We start from the raw sequence: 24,219 nt of genomic DNA, 5'->3' as shown, positions 1-24,219 counted from the left end.
TATGTAATATCTAGCAATAGTGGTGGTTTTGCAAATGAGATAATCAGTTTTTTCTTCTGCTTTTTCCTCTTTGGTGAAAAGTTAATTTAGTTATTGAAGCACTAGATAATGGCAAGCACTGGGATGAATTAAGTATCACCTTGTGACAGAAGGGACAAGACTCGGATTCAAATCGTGATGTATAGAAATAAAACAAAAAACAAAAAAGCCCACAAAACAAATTGCCACTTGGACACAGGAAAATTTAACTTTACTGACCTGTCAATGCCACAGGGTCTCCAGTTAAGAAATTGTGGTATGGAAGCTGATGGAGCTTCTTTTCATCTCTGGCTCATTGCAAGGCATAGAGAGTAACACAGCATGCTAATAGTACCAGAATTTGAGGCATATGTTGATATTTAACAGGGATTGTTTGATTAACAGTTCTTTCATAAAGCTTTTACAATCACTACATTCAAATATGTTCTACTAATCAACGCAAAACCAGAGATTAATTCTTCAGATTCATTTTATTAGCAATTATGAATATAAATCTCTTATGAAAATATTCTTAGCATTTCAATATATAAGAATTTTCTATAAAAATATACTACTACATAACAAAGCCAGTAACTGCTACAAAACATATAATTCAACATATATTTAACAATATATAGGACATAGTAAAAATCCTTTAATGAATGCTGAGGGTATTTTTGCCCCCTTTTTGTCCAACAGTAACTCACGTAACGTAGGAAATTACTTATTCTGATATACAGAAGTGTTATCACCATAAAAGTCTATGTATGTTCCACCCTGAAGTTACCTGCATCTGCAGGAACGTAAAGCCACAACTTTTCTTTGGATGAACAGGCAGTTATGACCACAAAAACATTCTGTTGGTAAGTACAACGTCCTGCTGAAGTCAGCGCTGCGCATCTGCTGTCAGCACTGCCGACCCCAAATCCATGCAGGGACAGAGATAATGCTTCTATTGCCCTCGTGGGACTGATGCCACAGATGAGCCTATCATGGTTAGAGAACTGGAGAACAGTCTCTTCCTGGTTAACTGCTGCTAGTTAGCAAGGAAATAACTCTTCAAGAGGCTGCCTCTCTATAAATAAACTTTCTTCCCACAGACAGCTCTTGAACAAAAGCTTAAGGAAGAGAAAATACTGCAGGGGGGAAGAGTTTGTACTAAACGATGATCAAGGGTAGTATTACCCATCTTGTCATTATCAGTTACAGGAAGAGACATCTTAGAGAAGTTTTTGGAATTGAGAAAGAGCCTAGTTTCAAGTTTCAGAAGAAAAATGACACATTGAACTAGTTACTTCACCAATGCTGTTATGCTGAGGTTACTTCATGCCTGGTGTTAGACAAATGCAGGAAATCCATTTTAATTATGTGGACTGCCCTTGCCTACACCATGAGCTTGTCAAATTCTTACTGCAGATGTATTTAGAGAGCTTTTAGAGCATACTTTCACAACTAACTTAACCTGAAATAAAGTGGCTGCTGCACAGTGACAGTACGTAGCTTTCTCAGCCATCAGCTTTATACAGAAAAGTTGGGTACATAAGGCTTTAAGGCTATAAAGTCCCACCGAAGACAACAGATGATTACAGTGGTTTGCATAGTAAAGAATGTAAGAAACATGCTTGTGATGCATCAGTGACAACTACATCTTTTTACTCTGTGTTTATGCGCAAAACAACCAATAATTAATTATTACTCTTTCTATTAAGGATCCACTGAGATCAGTACTTTGAATTGATATGTTGAAGTTCAAGAGAAACTTAACTTCATAGCATAGCAATCGCAATGCAACAATTTTCCATCATATTACAAAGGAAGGACTTCCTATTAGAAAAGTACATTTATTGAACTTAAAAATACTGTAAAGATCACAAGAAGACACTACAGGCAATGAATGTTAATAATATATTTCTAACTCAAAGCTCAGAAAAATAACATTTGATCCTGAGAAACTTGCTATATTAAAACTTAAAAAAGCTAAAAAAGATTTTGAGACAAAAGTCTATCCAAGGAAAGAAAAAGAAAAAAGAAAATAAAAAGGAAAAATCAGAATCTGAAAGAATCAAGGCTCAGCCAGTTTCTTTTCAGATTCTGAAACTGTTAAGCTCTGGAAGAAAAAAAAAATTGACCACTTTAACAGGAATTGTAAGAAATATTTCCAATTAAAAAAACCCCAACACTTTAAGGTATCCATACTTTCGTATAATTTCATTCTCTTCAAGGCTTCCAACTAAAATTAAGGTTTTCAACCTACATTTGAAAGGAAGAAAAATTACAAAATTGAGGTGGTTGAAAAAACTTAAAGCTTAAATGTCTTCCATTCCCAAAATCATATAGGAAAGCTAGTTATAGAAGCTAGCTCGTCGTGCTTTATGACTAGAGAAGTCAAGTCCTTCATTCTCACACCAGTTAAACAGTTCTCTAAAAGACGGATCAAAATAATGTTCAAAAAAATATGATGTTCTCCAACATAGGATCTTGTTTAGATTATTATTTTAATGACTTAAATATTTTAGGAAGGTTTAGGAACAGCAAAAGGAAGTAAGTAGATGGAGTCCATAAGGAAACCCTATAGGTTTGGATAAAGAAAACAAAATTATCTGGGGTTTTTGGCACTACAGGTATGGAAATATATTGAAAGAGTTTCTGCAAGAACTTGAGAGAAAAATTACCAATCACTGTATCAGGTTGTTGATTAAGTCAGCTTATTTTCTGGACTTACTTATGTGTTAACGGCAAGAAAACAGTCCTTTCTTCAGTTGCCTGTTCTTCTCTGCTAAGCGTAAACAACACTCAGCAAAATCGTATGACCTAGAGATTTTTCAATATAAGTGTCCGCATTATTTTTATTCCGTACTGACAAAGCAGCATTCATATGCTGTAATTTAAACTATTATCTAATTCCCTTTCCTCATGCTTTCACACTGACATCAAGTTCAGGCTACTCTGGTTTTGCCCTCTCCAACAACCTTACTAAACAGTTATGTAGCTGGATCAGCTCCCAGGGCCAGCTCACCACACAACCACACAAGCATGAGCACTGAGCCAACGGGAGGGAGCAGCACTAGCTGACAACCCAAGTTCATGTCAATCTGAACTGCTTTGGAACCACACCTTTGTAAGTGTCGATTCAAACACGTGCATATTAAACACGAAATGAAGCAGTAAAAACTGCAGTCTATTTTCCTTCCCTCCCCTGAAAGTTGTTGCTCAGTGGCAGTAATGGCTGAGCAGCAGAAGAAATTATAAACTGGGATTGTTTTGAGTATTAAGTGAAATGGGTGCCAAACTGGTATTTTATTATTACATCAGGCTTTAAAAAGAGATGTGAAAGCAGTTTCATACTACTCCTGACCTTGTCACCAGTAGCTGAACTTCAGCCTTCAGGAGCAGCAGAGAATGGGTAGCTGGAAGCAGGAACTGATTCTACCACTCAGGTGGAATCTGCTCGCGTCCATAAACGTATACGGATTCAGGGTGCTGGTTTGCATACAGAGTCCTGCACAAAGATGGCTCTTCACATCCAGATGCATCCCAAAGTACTATACACATTCCAGTCCCTCGGGACTCAAGTCCCTAGATCTGCCCGGCCAGGATGCAATGCTTATTGGCAAAAGAAAATATACATGACTAGACATCTGTAAATCAAAATATGAAAACATCTGCCACCTTTAGTGATTTTGAAAAAAACATATCAAGTCCACAGAACACAGCATTCCCCTTTAGAAAAACACTGGAGTAAATAACTGAAAAGCATCTCATGATACAAAGGACCAAATAAAGATCCAAATTAAAATTTTCTTTAAGCACTACTGAGACAAGACTCAAAGGTACATAAGATTCCATTTGGGAAAATCCCCCTACCTGATACTAAACATATATTCCTCCTCAAACATGAAGGACACTAAGATCAGTAACACAAGCCTTTTTTCTTAGTATTTGTTACTATCAAAATAAAGCCTATAAAAGCAAGAAGATATGTAAGAGAAGTGACTAAGTGCAAATTTAAAAGGGCCATCTGGAGAAACAGGGCTGAAGCTGCTCACTCGCACTGCCTGCTGTGCAGTGTGGATGCCTCCATGTCATGAGATGTGCATGCATAGCTCCAGCCTCCCACCAAGCTCTCCTCAAACCTGTTCTGTAGAATCTCTGCTATGACCTTGGCCAACCTGCATCTTCTGTGAAACTGCAATTACTCTGTACTCTTGTAAATTCTTAGGAAACAGGCAAATGCTTTACTGTAAATCCTCCTAACTTTATGAAGGCCAAGACAACTTAAACTTGGTCTCATAAAGAACTTTTGTATACAAGAATCTAAACAAAAGGGTCATAAGCAGCATTTAAAATAACCTATATTAAATACCTAAAAAATATAATCTTTTGCATAGAATAAAGAAAAGTGCAGCTATAGCATAACATTCCATACCACAAGAAATAGCCAATTTACAAGTGGTATACAATTAAATGTTGTGTCTCATCACTGAGACTGCAGCAACGAAATACATGTTTATTGGGATAAATCACACTTTAAAAAAAGGGATTAGGTTGTTTCATTATGCCTGTAAAGCAAGTGCAAACATTTGAAATTCTTTTAAGAAGAAAGCAAAGATGATAAATAATTTTCACAAGTTAATTTTCTCTTGATATCACTTGGAAAGATGAAATAGCCTTTGTTCTTTTAGAATCCAAATTAAAAATAAATCCCCATTTGGCATCTGTTTTGTGAAGAAAAAAAAAAGAAAGCTTGTAAATGTGCACACTTTAACTGTTCTATAAAAGCTGGATGTTTATAGGATTATAACTCTTCATTCCCCTCTAACTTTTGTACTGCAATCCCTCTGGTAATGAAGCACAGAACAGTATTAAATAAGCCTGGGAGATTGATTTCCACTGCTCACAAGAACAGAGAAAGGGTCTAAGAAGTGGAGAATCAGGAATTTTAGGAAAATAAAAGCCAAAAAACTATTGTCCACTTCTGATAGGAAGCAAGCAACTTTTAAATATCTTTCTATTTCTCATATTTGCATGCCTAGACATAAGAAAGAAAAGCACATACCTAATCAGTTGTTAAAACATCTTCAATTTTGGTTTTTTTTTAAAAATCAACTTATTTTATTGGATAAAACTTGGTATTACAATTTGGTAAATTAGGTTTAAAATAAATAAAAATAAATATTGTATATATATTTCAAGATTGCTTGTTTCTGTAATGAATTAGTGTCTGTATTGTTAGATTTCATTTTGCTTAGCTTTTTTCAAGGTTTGTCGCCACTTACGAATGGCAGTTCCAGAACTACTAGCTACTACACAAAGAGCACCACCCACAGTCCACCAAGTTGGTAGATGATTGAGAAAAAGAATTTGTAAAATAAAAGCAAACACCACATCCATTGTTTTCATTATGGCTACAGGTCCAGCTTTCTCTATCTGTAATGCTTTTGTGAGAAATATCTGACCCCCTAACCCTAACAAGCCTATTAATATTAGAAGAACTCTATCTTTACCACAATGTGGTAAACGCCATTCATTCATAACAAACAATGCTATAACACATCCAATTAAACCAATGACTGCATAATACCAAACTGACACAAAATAATGCACAGATTTGCCCACCTTCCTTAGTATAACAAAAGTCGAAGCTGAAGATACTGTGCTCGTAATTGCTGCTATAGTTCCTTTAAGGTGATCTGTGTAACTTCCTTCAATCCCTGCAACTTTTGACCCAAACAGAAATGGTGGTCTGGCAATAAGAATCACTCCAGTGACTGCGAAGAGGGTAAACAGAAGATCCCAAATACTGTACTTCTCTTTGAGAAAGATCCATGCCAGCAATGACGTAAAAACAGGACTGCTAAAAGTTATAACAGTGGCATCAGCTAGTGGCATGACTTGGAAAGCATAGTAGAGAAGAATCATTGCGCTAGAGCCAAGGAATCCTCGGAAGAAAAGAAAAATTCTTTTACCTTTTGGTCCCAAAAACCCTGTTCTGAAAAACAAAAATGTCACATTAATGTCACTGGCTTATTTCATGACCAATACCCAATCACATTTAATTGTGCACACCTTTCTAGATGCGGGACTTATCTCAAATGTCAAAATATTTTTAATTGATCACAGACCAATTTATTCCCATGACCACCCTCAATCACATTCAGAGTCCGGAAGCTATTCTTCCAGCTATTAATTTTTTTTAATTTTTTTTTTTTTAAAGAACATTACTTCATGGAAGATCAATACATTTGATATATCCCTGCAGAAACCTCTACAATTCAAGGAGTCAAAGATTTTCAGTTTTCCAAATTGTACTAAGAAACTATCAAGTAATCCAAAACAATGCTATTATGCAATTGAACTCTGAATTCAAATAATATTGCAATCAGAATTATCACTCACTTAAAATCAACATCTATTTTTAAGAAATAAATTTAAACATCTGCTACACTTACTTGTAGTATATTAAGCCAGGAAGAACGAATGCCATTTGGAAAACACATCGAAATGCACTCACTTCCACTGAATGTACATCTTCTATTTTTTTAAGAAATAAAGAGGCCACTGAGAAAAGGAAGGCAGACAGTACGGTATAAACAAGACCAAGTCCCGGACAGGCAGCTTTCTTCTTTGTTCCTGCAACAGATAAACTCCAGTTAATGATGATGTATTAGATTTCTCAGGTCAGGTAGCTCTACATAGTGCAGTGCTCCATACATTTGTAGCTATTCTGGTGGTAGAGGGACAGAGGAAGCAAAAGAAACGAATGCAAATACCATGTGTATTTACCAGACCTACCTTGAAAATACATTTCACTGAACACCACAGCTCTCCTTTTTTTTCTTAAAACCAGAGATAAGAGATGAACTCTAACACTTTGGATACATTCCTACGCATCTCACAGTTCTACATGAGTTAGTAGGCTTTACTTCTTCAAGGCATCAGACTAGCTGTACGATTCTGACCACGGCCCAAGGATCAGTAAATACAACTGACTGCAAAATGGTCCATGGTCAGATTCTGAAACACTGAACTTACATAGTAATTGGATGATTCCCAGGTAGTAAGTTAATTAAGGTTCCTAAGAAACAATTTAATTTCCTTTTCACAAACACACACACACATAAAAATTGCGTGCAGAACCTCACTTCTGTTATACCTCATTATTTTGCACCCAAATCATCCTAAATTTGGCCTAGACCTACAGAACTTGTATATAACATTATTATTGTGCTGTAAGAATCCACATATTTCCTTCAAATAAACATCAAATATATATTTTTAAGCAGAAGAAATTTACATGACTAATTTTAAAACAACATAGGCCCGTTTAAAGTACTGATACGTATCACAGTTCCATGAAGACCTTAGTTTCACGTTAGATTATGCTTATTTATCAGACTTTCTCTTCCTGAAGTAGTTTCCCAAGTCTAATGGTTTCTATTCAGGCTTCCTCATTGCTTTAGGCCCTTTTCAGTGACATCTCTTCCTTGTTCCACTCATCTTCTCCACCCTCGACTATGAAATAAATAAAAAACATAATTAAAAAAAACCCCAACAGGGTGAACTGCTGCTGAACTCAACGCACCCTCCCAAGAAATCAGACTTTTTTTATTATTGCATTGCTGTGTAAAAGCAACAGTCTTTCCGCTGAACCTAGAGGTGAACACCATGGAAAAGAGAACACATGAAAAATTTGAGTGGGATGTTACCTCACTATCTCTTTTCTTTCTGTCTGCATAAAACATTGGGAGTTACCTTTCTTCTACAACACCCTCTAAAGATAAGAGCGAGAACGCCATGTCTTTGAGGTAGTGTTTTGATAAAAGGGAGCCTCATCTCACATTAGTGCAGGAGCCCGCGAGCCTTATGGAGCCTCTAAAACATAATCAGCAGGGCACAGCTGTAAGTTGCTTAGCAACTAAATATGGTTTTGAGGGTTTTTTTTGTTTGGGTGTGTGGGTTTTTTTAAGTTAACAAAACTTGTCACAAACCATTTTGATCCTCCTTGAGATCAGCACTCAAGGCAGAGAAACTGCTTCTTACGACCTTAGAGCGGAGACTGTGGGCTGATACAGTGTGTACGGCATTTGTCCTGGCTTTAACAGTTCTAGAGATCTCCAGGCTTTGGAACTGCAACCAGAATTTAAAGTAGGCTGAAGGCCTGCTTTTCAAGGAATCCAGCCACACTACAGCTATAAATGAATGATAGTTTCTACTAGATAGAAATAATTCTATTTAGCAACAGCTACTTACATAAAAGTGACTATAAAAACTACCACCAACCAACACCGGACTGGGACATCTACCAACTATGAAACAGAGTGGATTTAAAAAATGTTCATGAATTACATAATGTCCTAATCCACATAGTCACAGAACTGCAAAATCAACAATGTCTCTAATATTAAAGCAAGAGGAATCAGACTGGCCTATAGCTGAAATGGGAAATCCAAAGCCAGGCTGGCTTATGGGTGAACACAGCACAAACAGAACTATTAACTTTTATTTCAGGCCTGATAGCTTGTCTGACTGCTACAGGACGAAGCCAAACTAAATAATGGAAGTGTTGAAATGGAAAACCAATCAAATTAAAGCAAAGTAAGCTGAAAGGATCTTATACCCAGAACTAAGCTTTGGATTTGAAGGAACAAAGGAAAACCAGAAGGAACTAATTCTTGTAAGCTACCCAATATATCAAGCCTATCAGAAACAGTGTCTTGTAATACTAGAATTTAAATCATCAACATCTCATATTGCCAAAGCATGTACTCAGTGCGATGAGAAAGTGTTTTATTTCCTTTTAAAAATAAAATGGTACAAGTTCTTCCACCAAAAACAAGAATTGCAGTTCTGAAGAGTACTTATTTCAAAATATGTTCTAAGGAGAAGTCAGGCTAAGATAACATTCCCACCCCACAAAATATTAAGTCTCCGAACACTAGCCCAATGCCATCAAAATACTCAAGCACTCATGCTTTTTTTTTTAAAAAGCTGAAAATAAAAAAGTCTTAAGTAATACTCAAGTTCTCTTTTCTGAGTGGCTACAGATTTGGTTCTCCAATTTTATTCCCTGGCCATTTAAGGCTTTCAAACAATCTTCCATTCCTGTTTTAAGTACTAGTCAAATGTCTCCCGCTTTACATCATTTTCTGTATAAATTCCTTTTTTTCTCATTTTAATGCCATGCTTTCTTGCAAACAGTTTTTATACTTGCAAAATGCATACAGTGAAGAAAATGACACTTCTCACATACACGATCTCGAGAATAATAGCAAAGGCAGAAGAGTACTGGCTGTGGGGAAAGTGGTCAGTGAGAAGATGATTCTCCCAGACCATCAGGAAAGCCAGGAGAGGGTGATCTGTTCTTCACGCCATAAGAAGCAGAAGAACAGTTCTCTCTCAGACTTCAGCAAAGCGCCAGAAGCGCAACAGCCTGCATCTGAACTAATCATGGTCATGCAGACAAGATCTAGGCATGATTCATATAGTTCAGCCATTGACTCAATTAACATTTTTGCTAGACAGACTAACAAAAAAAAAGGGGGGGAGGGGTTTTGGTGAATAAATGCAAGTTTCTCAGGATTTCAAATACTGGGTTTTTTCCCCGAGCTTTGCCTCAGAAGTGATACTAATGTGAATTTCACTGGTGAAGTGCACTATTTCTTTTGGCCTCTCCACAACTCACTAGCTAACAAAGATTGCCATTTTATCCATTTTCTGCTGGAAAGTCAATTATAGTCACTAATTGATGAGAAACACATTTTCAGTGAAGTTGATTAAAATTACACATGCTGAAGTACTTCAGATAACAACTTTAAAAATTATTTTAAGATGGCATTTATGTTTCAAAAGGAAACCACATTAAAGTTACAAAAACATGTTGTGTATTTCGCAGTAAGTTTGAGGCTTTAATGATTAAAAATGACGAAGTGAAGCACGGATTAAGACAAAATAAAGAGCACTCGCACTAAAGCAAGATAAGAATTACCAAGGAAGTCATAGTTGCAAGTCTATGGACTTGTTGAACAGCACTCAACATATTTACAGCGCCAGAAGTTCACACCGCCAGACGGCACCTCGATTTACCCAAACCTGCCTACTCTTACTTTAAAAGTTTGACAACAGGAAGTACTGTTTTCCCGAGGGACAATCGTTACCGAAGCCCTCACAGCCCTACGTGTAGAAGCGACCCAGCAGCAGCCCGCCCCTGGGCATGGGACTGAGCGGTGCGCGGCCGGAGCGGCCCCGAGCGCTCTGCCCGCTCCCGGGGCGGGGGGGGGGGGGGGGGGCACCGGGGACCCGGCCCAAGCGGAGCCCGGCGTACAAGCACAAGGGCCAGCGCCACGAAGGAAGTCGTGGCGTGGCTGCCGCTTCACTTGACTTCACCAGGGACCGGCTTGTCCGGTAAAGCGGAGGGGGAGGAAGAGGGCGATGTCGAACACGCTCGCAGGGGACCGGCCCGGTTTTCCCCCCGCTGGGCAGCAGGTGTGAGCCGCCGCACACGGGGACGACTGGGAAGCGGCGAGGCTGCAGCCCGCGGGCAGGCGGCGACGGGGACGGTACAGGTGCCGGGCGCCCTCTACGGCCGCCCGAGCTCGCTCCGCGCCCCGCCGCTGCTTGTGGTGAGCCCCGGTGCCCTCGGGGCCGCTTCCTCTTCCTCCGCCCCGCCGGCAATGTCACCACGAGAGCGGGCAGCCCAGCCCGGAGGGAGCTGCCCCCCTGCCCCGTTTGCCAGACTCCCCCTCCTCACCGAGTGCCTTGCAGCAGCGCGGCGAGGACAAGCCCGAGCAGCAGCCACAAACGCGGCTTTCTTCAGTGCCCGCCGCCTCCATGCCGGGCGCCGGGCACAGGCAAGGCTGCCCCGTACCCGCACCGTCCTCCTGGCTCGGCGGCACCTCCGGCTCCTTCCCGCCAGCTGCCGGAACAGCGGCGGCCTCACCGCCCTGACACAGCACCATGAGGACGCCGGGCTGCCCGCGATGCTACTGACTCCTCACAGGCACCTGGCCTCCTGCGCATGCGGTGCCACCGCCCAGCGCAGCCCGGCTCCCTCCCTCCCCCGCCCGGAGTGCCCTACACCCGTGGGGCGGGGGACTATACCAGGTCGCGGTTTACACCCCCCGGGTCAGGACGCAGCTTGAGAACAGCCGGCTTGCCAGTCCGCCTCCCACGGCAGATACCTGCCTGAAAGCCCGGAGGGAGCCAAACGCCCCTCCTGGGACAGGCAGCAGTGCCCTGCCCGTTCCTTCCCCGCGTTCCCTCAGCCCGCGGTAGCCCCCTGTGAGGGACGCGGCGCGAGCGGTGGAGAGCTCTGCCCAGACGAGGGGCCTGGGCCGCGCCGGGACTCGGCGGGGAGGAGCGAGGCTACGGCGCCTCGGGAGGGGGAGCTCTCATCTCGCCGGAGAGAGAAGCGGGGCAGCAGCGGGAGGAGCGGGGCTGGCCCCTGCTGGGTGACCGTTAGGCGCGGCCGGTGCCGCCGGGGTGCTCGGCCGTCCGGGGCGGCACAGGCCGCGGCTGCTGCTGAGCAACTTTCTGAGGCGGTGCGCTTGAAAGCAAATAAAACTGGAAAACGATGACACGAAGTTATTTTAGGAGCGTTGTTGCGTCATCTGAGCGCCTGAAAGAAAAGTACATAGCTGTTACTGTACGCGGGACTCATACCTCACGGTATCGGCTCATCAGCCTGCTCATAGGCAGGATCTGCACCGAGATAATTGAGCTTTTATTACACCCTCACCATATTCTGTGTGTCACAGTTTGAAATCCTACTGGTCCAATCTCCTCACCGATTTAAATAGCTCGGCGCTCCTTCAGCGAGCCTATTAACATTTAATTGCCATGTCAGTGAGCAGTGGCGGCGGCAGCAGCATCTCTGGAAGAGCTGCTCCCTGCACCAGCGGCATTCGTAGAGGTCAAAACGGAGCTGGGGGGCTGGTGGGCGATTTAGTCATCCTGTGTGTATGTGAAAAGCCTTGCAGCATTGTTAGCAGGGTACAAAAATCATTTAACCACCTCCTCGTGGTACGTTTTCCTTAAAAAAAAACAATGCCGCCTATATCTTTGGGCAGGGGAAACGGAAGCTGGTGCAAAGAAGTAGAGTAGCCCCTTTTCCTTACCCGTCAAAGAGTGCAGAGAAAAAGGCAGAATAAATTTCAAATGCTAGAATTCTTCCCTTTTGAGCAAGTTAAGCTGTTACCAGTAATTAAAACAGGGAGGAATTTCTATTCAAAGAGATTTATGCTCACACTGATCTTTCAGCTGCATACATTAATCAGTGTTTATTTCTTTATTCTTAACAAGGGGAAATGTAATCTATAGCATTAGCAAAATGAGTACAAAATGGTAAATACAAGCTATTTCACACAAACTATTTCAAGCTTTCCCCCAAGCTACCTCATAAAAGCTATTTCAAGCTTTCCTTGTCTCTGATTTAGCGCATTTTATAGTCCATGCTAACCCACCAGAGGCTGTATTTCATTATCTCAGAGCTAGCATTTGATTAATATGGCCAGAATTATTTCACAAATTATTCTTAACTAAAAATTAGATGCGTTATATCAATTATTAAAGAAGAGAAATGAATTAAAAAGTTTGTGTTGAAATCAGGATGAATTCTTTCTAAAGAGTTACATTATCTGAAGTCCTCTTGCTATAAACCAAGAAAATAAGTAAATATATGCTGCACGAGATACAAACTACTTTCATTAAACCTCCTATCAGCATAGTCCTCTACCAAGTCTATATCAAAAGCTTTACTAAACCTTTCCTCTGTGGAGGTATAGTGGCAGCTTCGTGTCCCACAAAGGGGAGAATTAGGCCAATAAAATTTCCCAACCAGACACCCTTAATTAAGAAGTTACTTTTGTCTGATGCACCTCCCTGTCCCTCAGAGTCTGGTTTAATTTAGAGAGGGAGGTGCAAATAAACCTGGCAGCCCACTGCTTTCCCCAAACAACTTCCACTTCTCTGCACCCCAAGGCAGCTCTTGCAGGTGAATCACCAACACGAAGTTTTAGAGCTGTCCTTCCCTGGAGAAGCTGTGGTGAAAGGCAGCAGTGGAAATGCTGCCTCTCCCCAGCCATCCTGGGGCGGCAATCCCGTGGAAGACCCAGCAGGTCCCCGGCTTGCAGAGCACACGCACCCACGAAAAAGCCTGTCTTCACAGTCCCTAGGTGAGCTGCCTCCGGAGCCACGAACAGCAGCAGCAGCCGGCTAACTTGAGTCTTCAGTGAAGAAAACCAGAGCCAGAGCGTTTAATCCATAGTACAGACACAGAACAAAATTTAGTGGCTTTTTATGATTTCTGGCTATTTGTTTATATACTTTGTTAATATATGCAGATTATGTATTTATTTTATAATACTGCCACTATGAAACACAAAGCAAAATCTTTCAAATACCATGCTGTAGAGAGTTTCAAAGAGACGCTGCAACAACCCCCTCCGCGCCCTCCCATGTCTGGCTTTGAAAGGGAACATCTCAGGGCAGTCTTTGTTTATGCCAAGATACATGAAGTGTTCTGTTTGCTCCTAGTCAAACTGCCAGGTTTGTCTCAGCTTGAGAGCTTCCAAGTTCTGCTTGTAAAGTACAACCCTCTCCTCTGAGTAAGGAGAGCTCTTCCAAAATGACAGAGCAGTTGCAGCTGGCCAAACTAACCAGTAGGCAAATGTAATTTGCAGTCACGCTGCCCTAGATCGGAAAATTAAGTAGCTGCATAAATGTGACAGGTCAGTATTTTATGTCGCCCTTTCAAGTATTAAGCCTGGTCTGTGTAATGCTGTGCTCAGAACCAGCTGTTCCTTTCTCCAGCACATTGCCAGCTTGCAACCAACAACAGAGCAGTAAGGACCCCCTCCAGTATCTTCCCTGAGCGCAAAGTCAGGCTGTAGAGAACTTGGGCAATTTGACCATTGAAAATTGAACTGCAGCACCAGCTAGAATGGCATTTGTCTGGTTTCCACAGTATCATAAGCGCAGAGAGGGAGCCACCCTCTCCTGCCTAGTCACCACTCCCCACACAGAGAGCTTTCTTGGGTTACTCTTTTCAAAGGAGGAACATTCTCATCCTCGTCCAGAATTTAGGCAGACGGTTTTGGTAGTTATAAATGCCATGAACAAGCCATCGTAGGTTGAGATACAGACCTGACAGGTATTTAGTAAAGTACTGTAATAAGTCACTGGTCTGGCTGGGTCTGTGCGCCTGGTGAGGAATCCTTCGGTGTTCAGTTTCCACCTCCCTGCCTGCAAGTGCTGTCCCTGACTCCTCAGAGTGGCTTTTCAGAAACTCTAGCAGAAACAGGCACAAATGACAAAGCGATTATCTGATTTTTGTGGAGAACCGTGGGAGTTTTCTATGAGATTATAAGAACTTTATCCACTACCATATCGTTTCTTTTATCCACCACTGAGATATCCTAATAAGCTTTTTGAAACACCACTGCCTCTTGGAGGTTTAGTGAGAACTAAATAATATAAAAGCGGGGAGCCGTGGAACTGAACTAGCCCTTCCTTGCCCCACCTAAGGGCAGCACGAAGGGCTCTGCAGACAGCGGGCGGGAGTCCTGGGTACAGCACACGGAACACCCTGGTGACATCTATCCCAGTTTGATCTTAACATAGCTGTGCCAGCACAGTTATGTACTGCTTAAGCTATAAAAATAGTAGAAGATTTATATCCAAAGTGAAATCCGTATTGATGGCTTTTATTCTGTAAAAATGCTAATTCTGTAAAACCACATTTAAGATCTTAATTTGGGATTTAAGTTGTCTAGCAATAAATCCATTAAAACTAATATAGGCTACTGCAAAGGAAGTAACACAATAAACAATAAACTTGCATTTTTTCCTTTCCTTCTGAAAAAGTTTAACAAAAAATAGATAAGAATTACTTTATCAGCTTCTGAAATGGATCCAACTCTTTAAGTGCATTGTAATAACATTTTACCTCTGCACCTGAATGCTATAAAACAGATGATTATTGCAGCACCAAGGAGTTTCATTGTCCTGGTCATTCTTTCAAACTTCTGGTCAACCCAGAGTTGTTTGGGAGTCATAGAATAGCTGAGGTTGGTGGGTACATCTAGTGCCTTGACAGGTTGGCTAGTCCAAATCCAAACCGTGCTGAAAGCAGGTCAGCTAGAGTTCAGGATTGTGTCCCTTGGGGTTTTGAATATCTCCAAGGATGGAGACTGCACTACCTCCCTGGGCAACGTGCTCCAGTGTTCAGTCACCCTCACAGTTTAAAAAAAAAAATAAATAAATAAAATCAACGAGCCCTTGTAGTCTCACAGCCCAGAAAAGATGTGGTCCGTACGAGCTGCTGCTGGTCCATCAAAATTCTGGTGCATGTCTTACTGGGTTTTATGTCCATCTTATGTGCTAGAAGAGACCTGTATTTTTCAGCTTCCCTATAAGGTGGATGGTGAATGCTACTCAGTTTTGCCATCACCACAAATTGCTTGTGTGTATATATATATAAAAAAGTATATATACAACAGTTGTGCAAGTGTTTAATCTTGCATCAAAGAGTGTGTTCAGAGTATCACAGTTTTCTTCCTTCTGAGTTGGTGGTTGTACTGAATAGTAGTATAACAATAGGAGAGAGGCTAGAACACTGTCATCACAGGGAATCCTGCAATTATGGTCAACATAATGGAGAGATTCTGGGGCTCTTTTTAACTGCATTTTTCAGTTTCCACTATTAGCACTTGCTGTTCAGGAGACTGAAAGTATTGAAATAAGCACATTCATGTAGAAGTAAGGAGTATGTGTAACAAAAAACTTCGGTGGTTTTCAGAATGAAAGATCTTTTTTTTTACTTCTGAAGAACTGAAAAATAATGGATAAGCAGGACAATATTAAAATTTTGCTTCTATACTGTTTGTGTGCTTTCAATCCAGTATTAAAGGTGTGCTGCTTAGCTGATTTTGGTCACATAAAGGTCAGGCAGCATTGTTTCTATCCTTGGATGGCTTAACTACATTGCTGGCTAAGCAATCAAGTCTCTGTTGCTAGTATTCATGGGAGGGGATAAATTAAACATAGTTTTCCATGTACACTGAACACTGTAAGCTTAGTGTTTTCTTTCTTGTATTTCATATAAACTTCTGAAGAATTTATGAAAATCTAGATGGTGATCCTCAAGTTAAAAATACTATGTCATTTTTTGGTTCTCTTTAAGCACAGGGAAAAGGCTGTTATTCCAATACATCTTGGACAAAAAAAAAAAAATCTTTTATTTTAATCTCTTAATAAAAAGGCTATCTGATTCTTTCTCTTTCTTTCTTTATAATTTTGTGTCCACTGAAGAACATAAACATCTAAGCGAACCAATAGAGTGAACTTTAGTAGCTCACTGGTAGACAAGAAAATGAATGGTAGTACTGGTTTTATTGATCATAAATGTGTTTGCCAGAGGCCAAACCACTGTAAGTGGTTTGTGTAATTCCTTTTTCAGTTGTTTATTGGGGCCATTTAAGCAGTGAAGAGCTTGCAACCTTGGCATGTTCCCTTTCCCTTACTGTACTTTCTGATCTGATGTGTCAGTGCTATTGCTAGGAATGCAGAACATTGTGAGATTAGCTATAAAACTAACTAAAGCTCTGTTCCCTTTGAACAACTTTTTACTCATAAAGAGTAAGATCATCCAGTGCATACAGAAATGCACAGTGAAGAAAAAAACCAAAAAGATTAACAAGGAATCCAGAAAAAAACACCAAACGTTGATGGCATTTGATATATAGAAGAGAAGAAATAAGCGTGCTAGCATTTATGTATGCATTGCCCTGGGTAGGTGCTTCTGATAAGCATCTCCTCCTGGTAGTTGTTTAAATATAGTTACTTCCAAAATAAAGTCTTTTATTTTGGAAATACCTAAATTTAATGTTTTGACATTTTCAGCCTCCAGCATCTTTTTCATTTAAAATTATTTCCCAAATCCATCCCAATTTCTGGATCTTTCAAAAAATCATGTTTGGAAATTTTGATAACTTTACTTGTTTTTTTCCACCTCTTCTTTGGAGGAGTTCTTGAAAATCACCTAGGAACTTGTCCTGTTATTTAGTGCAAATTGCCACTTACGTACAGCAGAGATTACTATACAAGCTTCTTCAACACAGCTACCAAAGCCAAAGGTCTTGGAAGAGGGAAGGGCAGATATTCTTTGAACTATAAATAGAGAACACAGGAGTAGGCAGCAGGTATCAGTTACCATTCTGCAACATGCTTGAATAGAAATAATGAAATCATGAAAGCCATGCTCCTTCTAAATTACTCAGAGAATTGGTAGTAGACAAGGGGAAGTATTTTCTTCCTTCTTCATAACAGTCAGCACTGTGGAGAGAAAAAAATTATATAACTTTAAAGTTCATTGTGATTTTCCAGAGATATCTTTTCTGGCAGGCAGTACAGTACAAAAATCAAATAGCAGAAGTACACCTTGAGTGCCATCGAGTGTTAGAGCTCCCGAGGAGGAGTGGAGGAAAATGGAAATTGCTCACATGTTTTGTTTTGTTCTATAATGGCATTTGTGGCTGTTAAAAAAAGATAATTTGTTCAATCGTATTTTTTCACTGTCACCTTAACTGGTTTTTTGCAGCAATAGGAATGACTGCATGTATAGTTTATCTTTGTGGAAGGAGAGGGAACTATTTCAATCAGCTGCATTTCTTGGCACTTAGACAGTACATTTCCTATTCTGTAAGCTATCTGCCTGGGGCTGCTCTGCAGGGCAGGAAGGGGGAAACTTCCTTACTCGCATCTCCTATGAATTATTAAGCATTCATATTTATGCCTTACTTGAAGGAGATTATTCTTCCTTGGCTTCTAATTTTCCCCAGAAAAAAAATTACATGCAATGTACATAACCTTGTCACAGGTGATGGATCAGAATTAGTGTATTAGAACTCTATCATACGTATATATTTTTATATATGAATGTTATTTATATAAAACATTTATGTTTTGTATTTATATAAACATATGATAGATATAAAACACTAACATGATTCTGCCTGCGCACCTCTCATCTTGTTCTAACATGCTAGCGCAATGTCTGCTCCTCTCCGTTTGCTTGTATGAGTATGTTCAAAGGAGAGTGGTCTGAAATGCAACCCTAACTGTTGTGATGGCAGGAAGACCTTGCAACACAGGTTTTAAAACCCTTTCCATTTGTCAGAGCCACAGATATAGGTGAGATTCTTCTTGCTTTTATTATTTTTTAAGTGAAGTCAGTGCTCCTTCATTACCTCCAGGAGCTGCAATGCAGAACGGCATTCCTCATTGTAGAAAAACCCCTGCTGCTGCCATGCATGCAGAATGTCCTGATTCTATGCGTTTTGCTGTCCACAAGAGTACTTCTGTAGGGGAGGAAGCATGGTTTCTTTTCCTTCCTTGCTGGAGGCTGAGAGGGTATCCTGGGAAATCATCATGCTGTATTTTTTTTTTTTTTTTAAGTAACCACTGCTTCTGGCCAAGTAGGCAGGACGTTGGAGCGCATGAACCCTGGTGTAACTCGGAATGGTTATTTTTATGTCCCCGTAACCTCAGCTAGCTCAGGTCCTGCTAACAGTGCCAGTGTGGCAGCCCCTCAGGAATGGGCTGACCGAGCTTTTGCAGAGTGTGCTGATCTCTGCAATCTGTTCCTGGCTCCCCAGCAAGTGGACGGTAAGTGAGCTTGGGTTTGATGACACACGCAAGCTGATTACTGCCTCTGAAATACCAGCAAAACTGGGAATGTTCCGAAATGCAAGAGCTGGCATCCTCAAGACCCTGCTGAGTTGTCCCTGTCTCTGGGAAGAGTGCCTCCGGTCTGTGGCTGTGCTTCCAGGAAATTGTCGCTGTTGAGGCACACGTGGAGCTTGTTCGCTTCCTCCAAGGGCAGCTTCTCGGCTGCCTGCTCCTTGCGCAGGCACGAGGAGGGCTACAGGGCACTCTCAGGGAAACATCTTTGCAATTTACTGGCTTGAGAGAGCTCTGGTTGTATACAGGGATAGCACTGTAGCAGAGTTTGTTTGTAATAGTCTTGCCAGGCGCACTTCACGGTTCGTGTCATGAATTAACTGATTATTTTGCAATTTTACCTCGTTACATGTACGCATACTTTTAGATGACAGTCACAACCACCTCAATAGTAGGATTTTCTGAGAAGCAGTCGAAATTAGCTGCCTTTTTTTTTTAGATCCTTTGATAGTGGCACTGCTTTCAAAATAACTTTACAGAAATTCTGAAATGAGTTGTAATTCTGGAACAAACATTAATTTCCTATTTGCTTCAAGCTAATACAATATGATTATCGTACTGCTGTTGCAGTTTGATGTACTCCAGAACCCTGTATAGAAAGGGAGAGCTTTCCTAGCGGCTGCTGTACCGGATATTTTTCTTGGTCTCAGCCTTGAAGCGAGTTTAGTTTGAAGGAGTTATTGTTGTCTTAAATAATGCTAAGGACAAGTTAGAGCTGGGGTTTAAGACAGGACTAATGCCAGCACATATGGATTATTTAAAAGCAGTGGATTTTCTCTGGTGTTTGCAGTTTATAATCCAGGTAGCTAATGCCTTCAAATGTAAACATTAAAAGGATGTTCTCTTTTCAGTAATGTTCTGTATATCAGAAAATTTAGACATTCACAGGTGCAATTAAGCTTTCCAAAACCAACCAAATTTCCTGACCACAAACTATTGTTTCTGTTCCAGCTTTGTCTTTTTTCTTCCTTTGTTTTGCACTCTGCTGGTTTTCCTGAACGGGGAGTATCATTATGTTTTTGTATATGGAGGACAAAGTGGAGCAGGATAGGGTTTTCAAATTTCACAGTTATTCAGAAATTGTGAAATTTGGGGTTGTTTATTTCTTTGTTTGTTTTATTTTTCCAAAACTGGTGATCTGTTCTTGTATTTTAGAAATTACTCCCTCACAGGACAATGCTATTACCTGGTTAATCATGAGGTACTTTGCAAATAATATTTCTACAGCTCTAATATTCAACTCTTAATAATAAGCTTATAAAAAAAAAGCTGAGAGCTGTTCTTCCCAAGGGAGTCTGTGTCTGTCAGGACTTACATAGCTGAAGCCAGCCAAAGTTGTGCAATTACATTTTCAAGTGCTTGCAAATAGTTTGCTAAAATTTTCTATTTGTTGACATCCTCCAAATATATGTTGCCGGTTATCTTCCAGAGTTTTTCAGTGTTCCTATCCTCAGTATTGTAAGCGCTTCTGAACCGCAAATTCATGTGTACATCTTAGATATTTTATTTTGTGAATCTCAGCAACAAAGTTGAGGTAATTTCTGAGCAGTGTGTCTCAAGGACTGAAAATAGGAAATGCCACACTGGAGCACATTCATTATCCAGCTGTTTGGCTGTCCTCTTGTCCAAAATGGCTACAGCCGGATGCTTCGGACAGAAGTGCAAAGAACCTCCTCTTCCCTAATGATTAGAAATTATTTTAAGTACTAAAAAAAAAGAGAAATACAATTTTTATGTAATTTGTCCATGTTTGACTGTTCTCTGAATGCCATGTTCTTATTCTCAACAACTGCCTATCGCAATGAATGCCACAGTTTCATTTGGGAGGGGGAAGGATTTTGGTTTATGGCTTGGTGTTTGCTCAAGTCAAATGTTATCTTGTTCCGCACTTTCAATGAGTTTTACCACATTTCTCTGAGTCTTTAAACATTCTGCAGTGTGTTTTTTGAGATGGCTGCATTAGTACCGCATGCAGTATCTCGGATAAGGCAACAGCACTGATTTGCCATAACACATAGTGTCGTGTTCTCCCTACTGTCCTGCACATGTTGTGACATTATTTGCTTTTTCCTGTAGCTGTATGTTGAGATCAGTGGCTTGCTGAGTTGTTCACAACAATGTCAAGTTGCCTTTCTTTAGCACTAATTTTAAACCTTGTCAGGATTTCTTTCCTATGTATAATATTTTGCATTTCTGGACCCTGAACTTCACTAGTCAGCCTGTCCCACTTGCTGAGTTACCTACTTTCTCCTGAAACTTGACACTCTCATTTTCGATTACCATTTCAGATATTCAACCAGATAGAAATGCGGATCTCACTGGTCTGAAACTCCACTGATTATCCCATGAACTTTTTATAAAAATAGAAACGATATTTGTTACTTCCAGTTCTTTTGCACATAAATGGTTTTTAATGAAGGACTGTGTTTTCTTAGCAGATCAGCCTGTTTATTCTGAAGCTCTTTCAGCATTCTTGGATATTCACCATCTGGGCAGGTTGACAACTTGCTAACATACTTCTGTCGCTATCCAGGCCTTCGAACAGGAAGTGAGAATGGGTCAGAAAGTCCTTTTTCAGTTGAAATAATTCAGTAGGAAGCATAAAGTAAGGCTGAGTTGAAAACAACTTTTGAGAATTCAAAAATTGATTTGATGAATGGGAGATTTGGAACAGTAACATAATTATTGCTATCGTGCACTTCAGTTTATTTGGAGAATAAATAAACAATTATATGAATATAAATATGCATATTCAGGGGCAAATTGCTTTCTATTGTAATAAAATTGAAGACAGAAGTATTACGGTAGCATAACTAATTGGAGAAATTCAAAGTCTCAAAGCACAAATACAACACCACTTCTGTAGAGCACACTGGAGGTCTTTGTAGCTGTAGTTCCATTTCAGGAAAATTCCTGAACAGGAATAGGGTTAGGTTGGCCCCTGAGCACTTTGCTTAAGTGAACTATAAACAAAGACATGGCTGTAACACCAGCCATTAGAAATCAGACTCATCAGTAATGGCCAAAAGTTGCTATTAGCAGCAAGTCAGGCAGTGTACCGCAGCTCGGTCTTGAGGAATCAAGCTCCCCGAGACCTCAACGTTTATCGGTTAGCTCCTGACCACCAAAACGTGTTTAGCCATGTTAATCAGTAGGAGTCTAAATCACAGCTTTACTGCTATGCTCAGGTCTCCAGATCAGCAAGTGTGAGAGGAGAAGGCTTGCAGGCATAGGAAAGGTAGCTGCAAGTGTTTGCAATGCGTATTAACAAATCAGAGAGAAAGCCTGCTAGGTGGCGGGAGAGGCATTAACAGCTGAGTGCGTTGAGTGTTTGGGTTTGGATTTTCCATCTGCTGAACCTGGCTTAACTTCTGTCCTGCCCCAGCAGGGCCCTGGCCCTTTCTGTGGGCGATGGCCTGCTTACCGCCCCATCGTGTCACCGCTGTTGAGATTGATGGAACAGAGAGATGTCACAAGGAAAAATTGCCACAAATTGAGATCATGCATGTAGCGCGTTAAGTTTGTAAGCCCAGCCTCTTGCTATATTTTGCAAGAACGGGGTGATCGCCTGGATTTGCAGGGGCCCCTGCTGAGGAGGAACACATTATGTGTTTCATGGTAAGGAAAATATTTCCTTGAAAGGGAAGAATCCCGGACTCTTGAGCCTTGCTGTGGGTTTATGTCCTGTCCCTAGTTGTAACATTTTGGGCATGCTGACTTCTCTGCTTTCTCTTGGTGCTATTACAAGTGGTATTCATCAACAGTCTAAGGACTGTTTGTTACTTCTATGGTTTAAATATTCTTTATTTTCCATTGAATACTAACACAATATATTGTAATGCTCATATACATAAATGCAACTGTTAGACATTTAGCTTCCCACTAAAGCATATCAAAGCATATCACACATATTATTAACTATGCTAATAATTGTTTCCCATCCTCAAGTATACTTTGAATGGCTATCACTCCTTCAAAGTTAAAAAATAAAAATAAGAGAATTAAGAGAAGTTATAATTAAAATGCAACTCCAAACCAATAATAGAGTTTGTCCCTATTTCTGTTTGTTTTGTTACCTTACAGAATGAGATTTTCCTTACTGAATTTTCTTCTTAGTAGGAACAGTGCATTTTGGAATATTTTTTCAATGGAAAATAAGTAGAAACAAAACCCTGCAAGTCCTAGACATTACAACAGACAAGGAAAAAAAACCTACACATGGTGTAATATCAGGTATTCTGAATGTATTTTATATATCCCTTCCAGAGCAGAGGTGTATATTCTTTTATATTTGTGCTCCATTAAAAATATAATGAAATAGTTGTAGGAATACAATACAATTCCATTAACAGCTTTTTCTGTCTTAGACATTAACGTGACTAAGCAGCATCAAGGATCAGCAGTATCCATTAATAACCTTCAATATTGTCTTCTGTAATAGTTTTAGTAGTTTACATACTCTGTCAGTCATAAACAAAACGATTAGGGAGTTTAGAAAATCCATTACAACCACAGAAGACAACCAGTCAGCCGCAAGTAGCATAGACTTTGCTGAAAGAAATGGATTTTTTTTAAACAGCATTTAGGAAAAGTGTCAATGTCTGTATGATAAAAGGTCCTGTTTTAGTTTTTGCCTGGGACTTCCATTGCTACCAGAAGGAATACTGAGCAGAGAGCCAGGACGGAATATGGCCTTATGCTCAGAGGAGCTGTTAATGTGCCCAGTCTCTGAAATTAGGAAGAGCATAGGGAGCCACCTAATGAGCCTTTACGCTCTTCTACGTTAAGGATTATGAGTTCTGTTCTAAAAATACCCCAATTTCTTATGTGGTGCAATGAAATGCTATACGTACACAATAAGAAACCAGCTGTAGTCCCTGTGAAAATCCACCTGACATAAATTGACTTAGAGACAGGGATTTTCAAAAGAGAACAGAGTCAGCATTTTATAAGTGATCAGTTGACCTTCCAAAAGTCGTGTAGGCATTAAGAACTTCCCAAATCATTACTACTTGACTACAGGTAAAATTTCCTGAAGGAACAACCAAACTGATAACACAGTTGCATACTCTAGCAATTTAATCCCTTATCACCCTGTACTGTACCATGGCTAGTTTTACAGGTATTGTGAATGTAAAATTGTAGTGACTCACACCCTTGCAGGCTTTTAAACTCGTCCTTTAACCCCAGGAGTAACAGTGAATTCCTACAAGTCTGTCATATTATTTCAGAATAAATTAACTCAGGAAAACAATCATAGCACTGCTATAGCATAGTGCATGTAGCTGGCTGGCTCTGAAATATAATTCCATGAAACACAACCTTCTCAAGGTACAATTGTGAGGCAATATATTGAGGTAGAGTGTTTGTAAATTAATGTTGGTAGCAGATTAGCAAGGTTATCCAACTCCACTTAAACTCAGCGAGATGTCCCTAATACGTCCCTAATGAGAAGGATACGTAGCC

At 40.3% G+C, this 24,219-nt stretch overlaps 1 protein-coding gene across 2 annotated transcripts; it reads right to left on the bottom strand.

Annotated features, from left to right (window-relative positions):
- Window positions 1-503: 503 nt before the first annotated feature.
- Window positions 504-11,161, bottom strand: SLC35G1 (solute carrier family 35 member G1). 2 transcript variants are annotated; one of them, XM_054832597.1, is made up of 3 exons: window positions 10,766-11,161; window positions 6,468-6,648; window positions 504-6,007 (listed from the first exon to the last, which is right to left on the bottom strand). In XM_054832597.1, exons 1-3 carry the CDS (start codon window positions 10,971-10,973, stop codon window positions 5,248-5,250), a joined length of 1,149 nt encoding a protein of 382 aa, XP_054688572.1. In that variant the 5' UTR covers window positions 10,974-11,161; the 3' UTR covers window positions 504-5,247. The 2 variants fall into 2 exon arrangements, with proteins under 2 accessions (XP_054688572.1, XP_054688573.1); XM_054832598.1 differs by lacking the exon at window positions 10,766-11,161 and adding an exon at window positions 6,811-7,844.
- Between the last annotated feature and the right edge of the window lie 13,058 nt (window positions 11,162-24,219).

The sequence above is a fragment of the Grus americana genome, chromosome 7 (genome assembly GCF_028858705.1).
Source record: "Grus americana isolate bGruAme1 chromosome 7, bGruAme1.mat, whole genome shotgun sequence".
Lineage (NCBI taxonomy): Eukaryota > Metazoa > Chordata > Aves > Gruiformes > Gruidae > Grus > Grus americana.
Note: the sequence above shows the minus strand (reverse complement) of the source record. Positions and strands in the feature narration are given on the sequence as shown.

What these genes read in the sequence shown, in the direction of transcription:
- SLC35G1 (XM_054832597.1), bottom strand. Translation starts at nt 10,973, where the DNA reads ATGGTGCTGTGTCAGGGCGGTGAGGCCGCCGCTGTTCCGGCAGCTGGC. An exon ending in GCGCTGCTGCAAGGCACTCG is followed by an intron (nt 6,649 to 10,765) that starts GTGAGGAGGGGG and finishes TATCTGTTGCAG; the next exon opens with GAACAAAGAAGAAAGCTGCC. An exon ending in CCTGGCTTAATATACTACAA is followed by an intron (nt 6,008 to 6,467) that starts GTAAGTGTAGCA and finishes TTTGTTTTTCAG; the next exon opens with AACAGGGTTTTTGGGACCAA.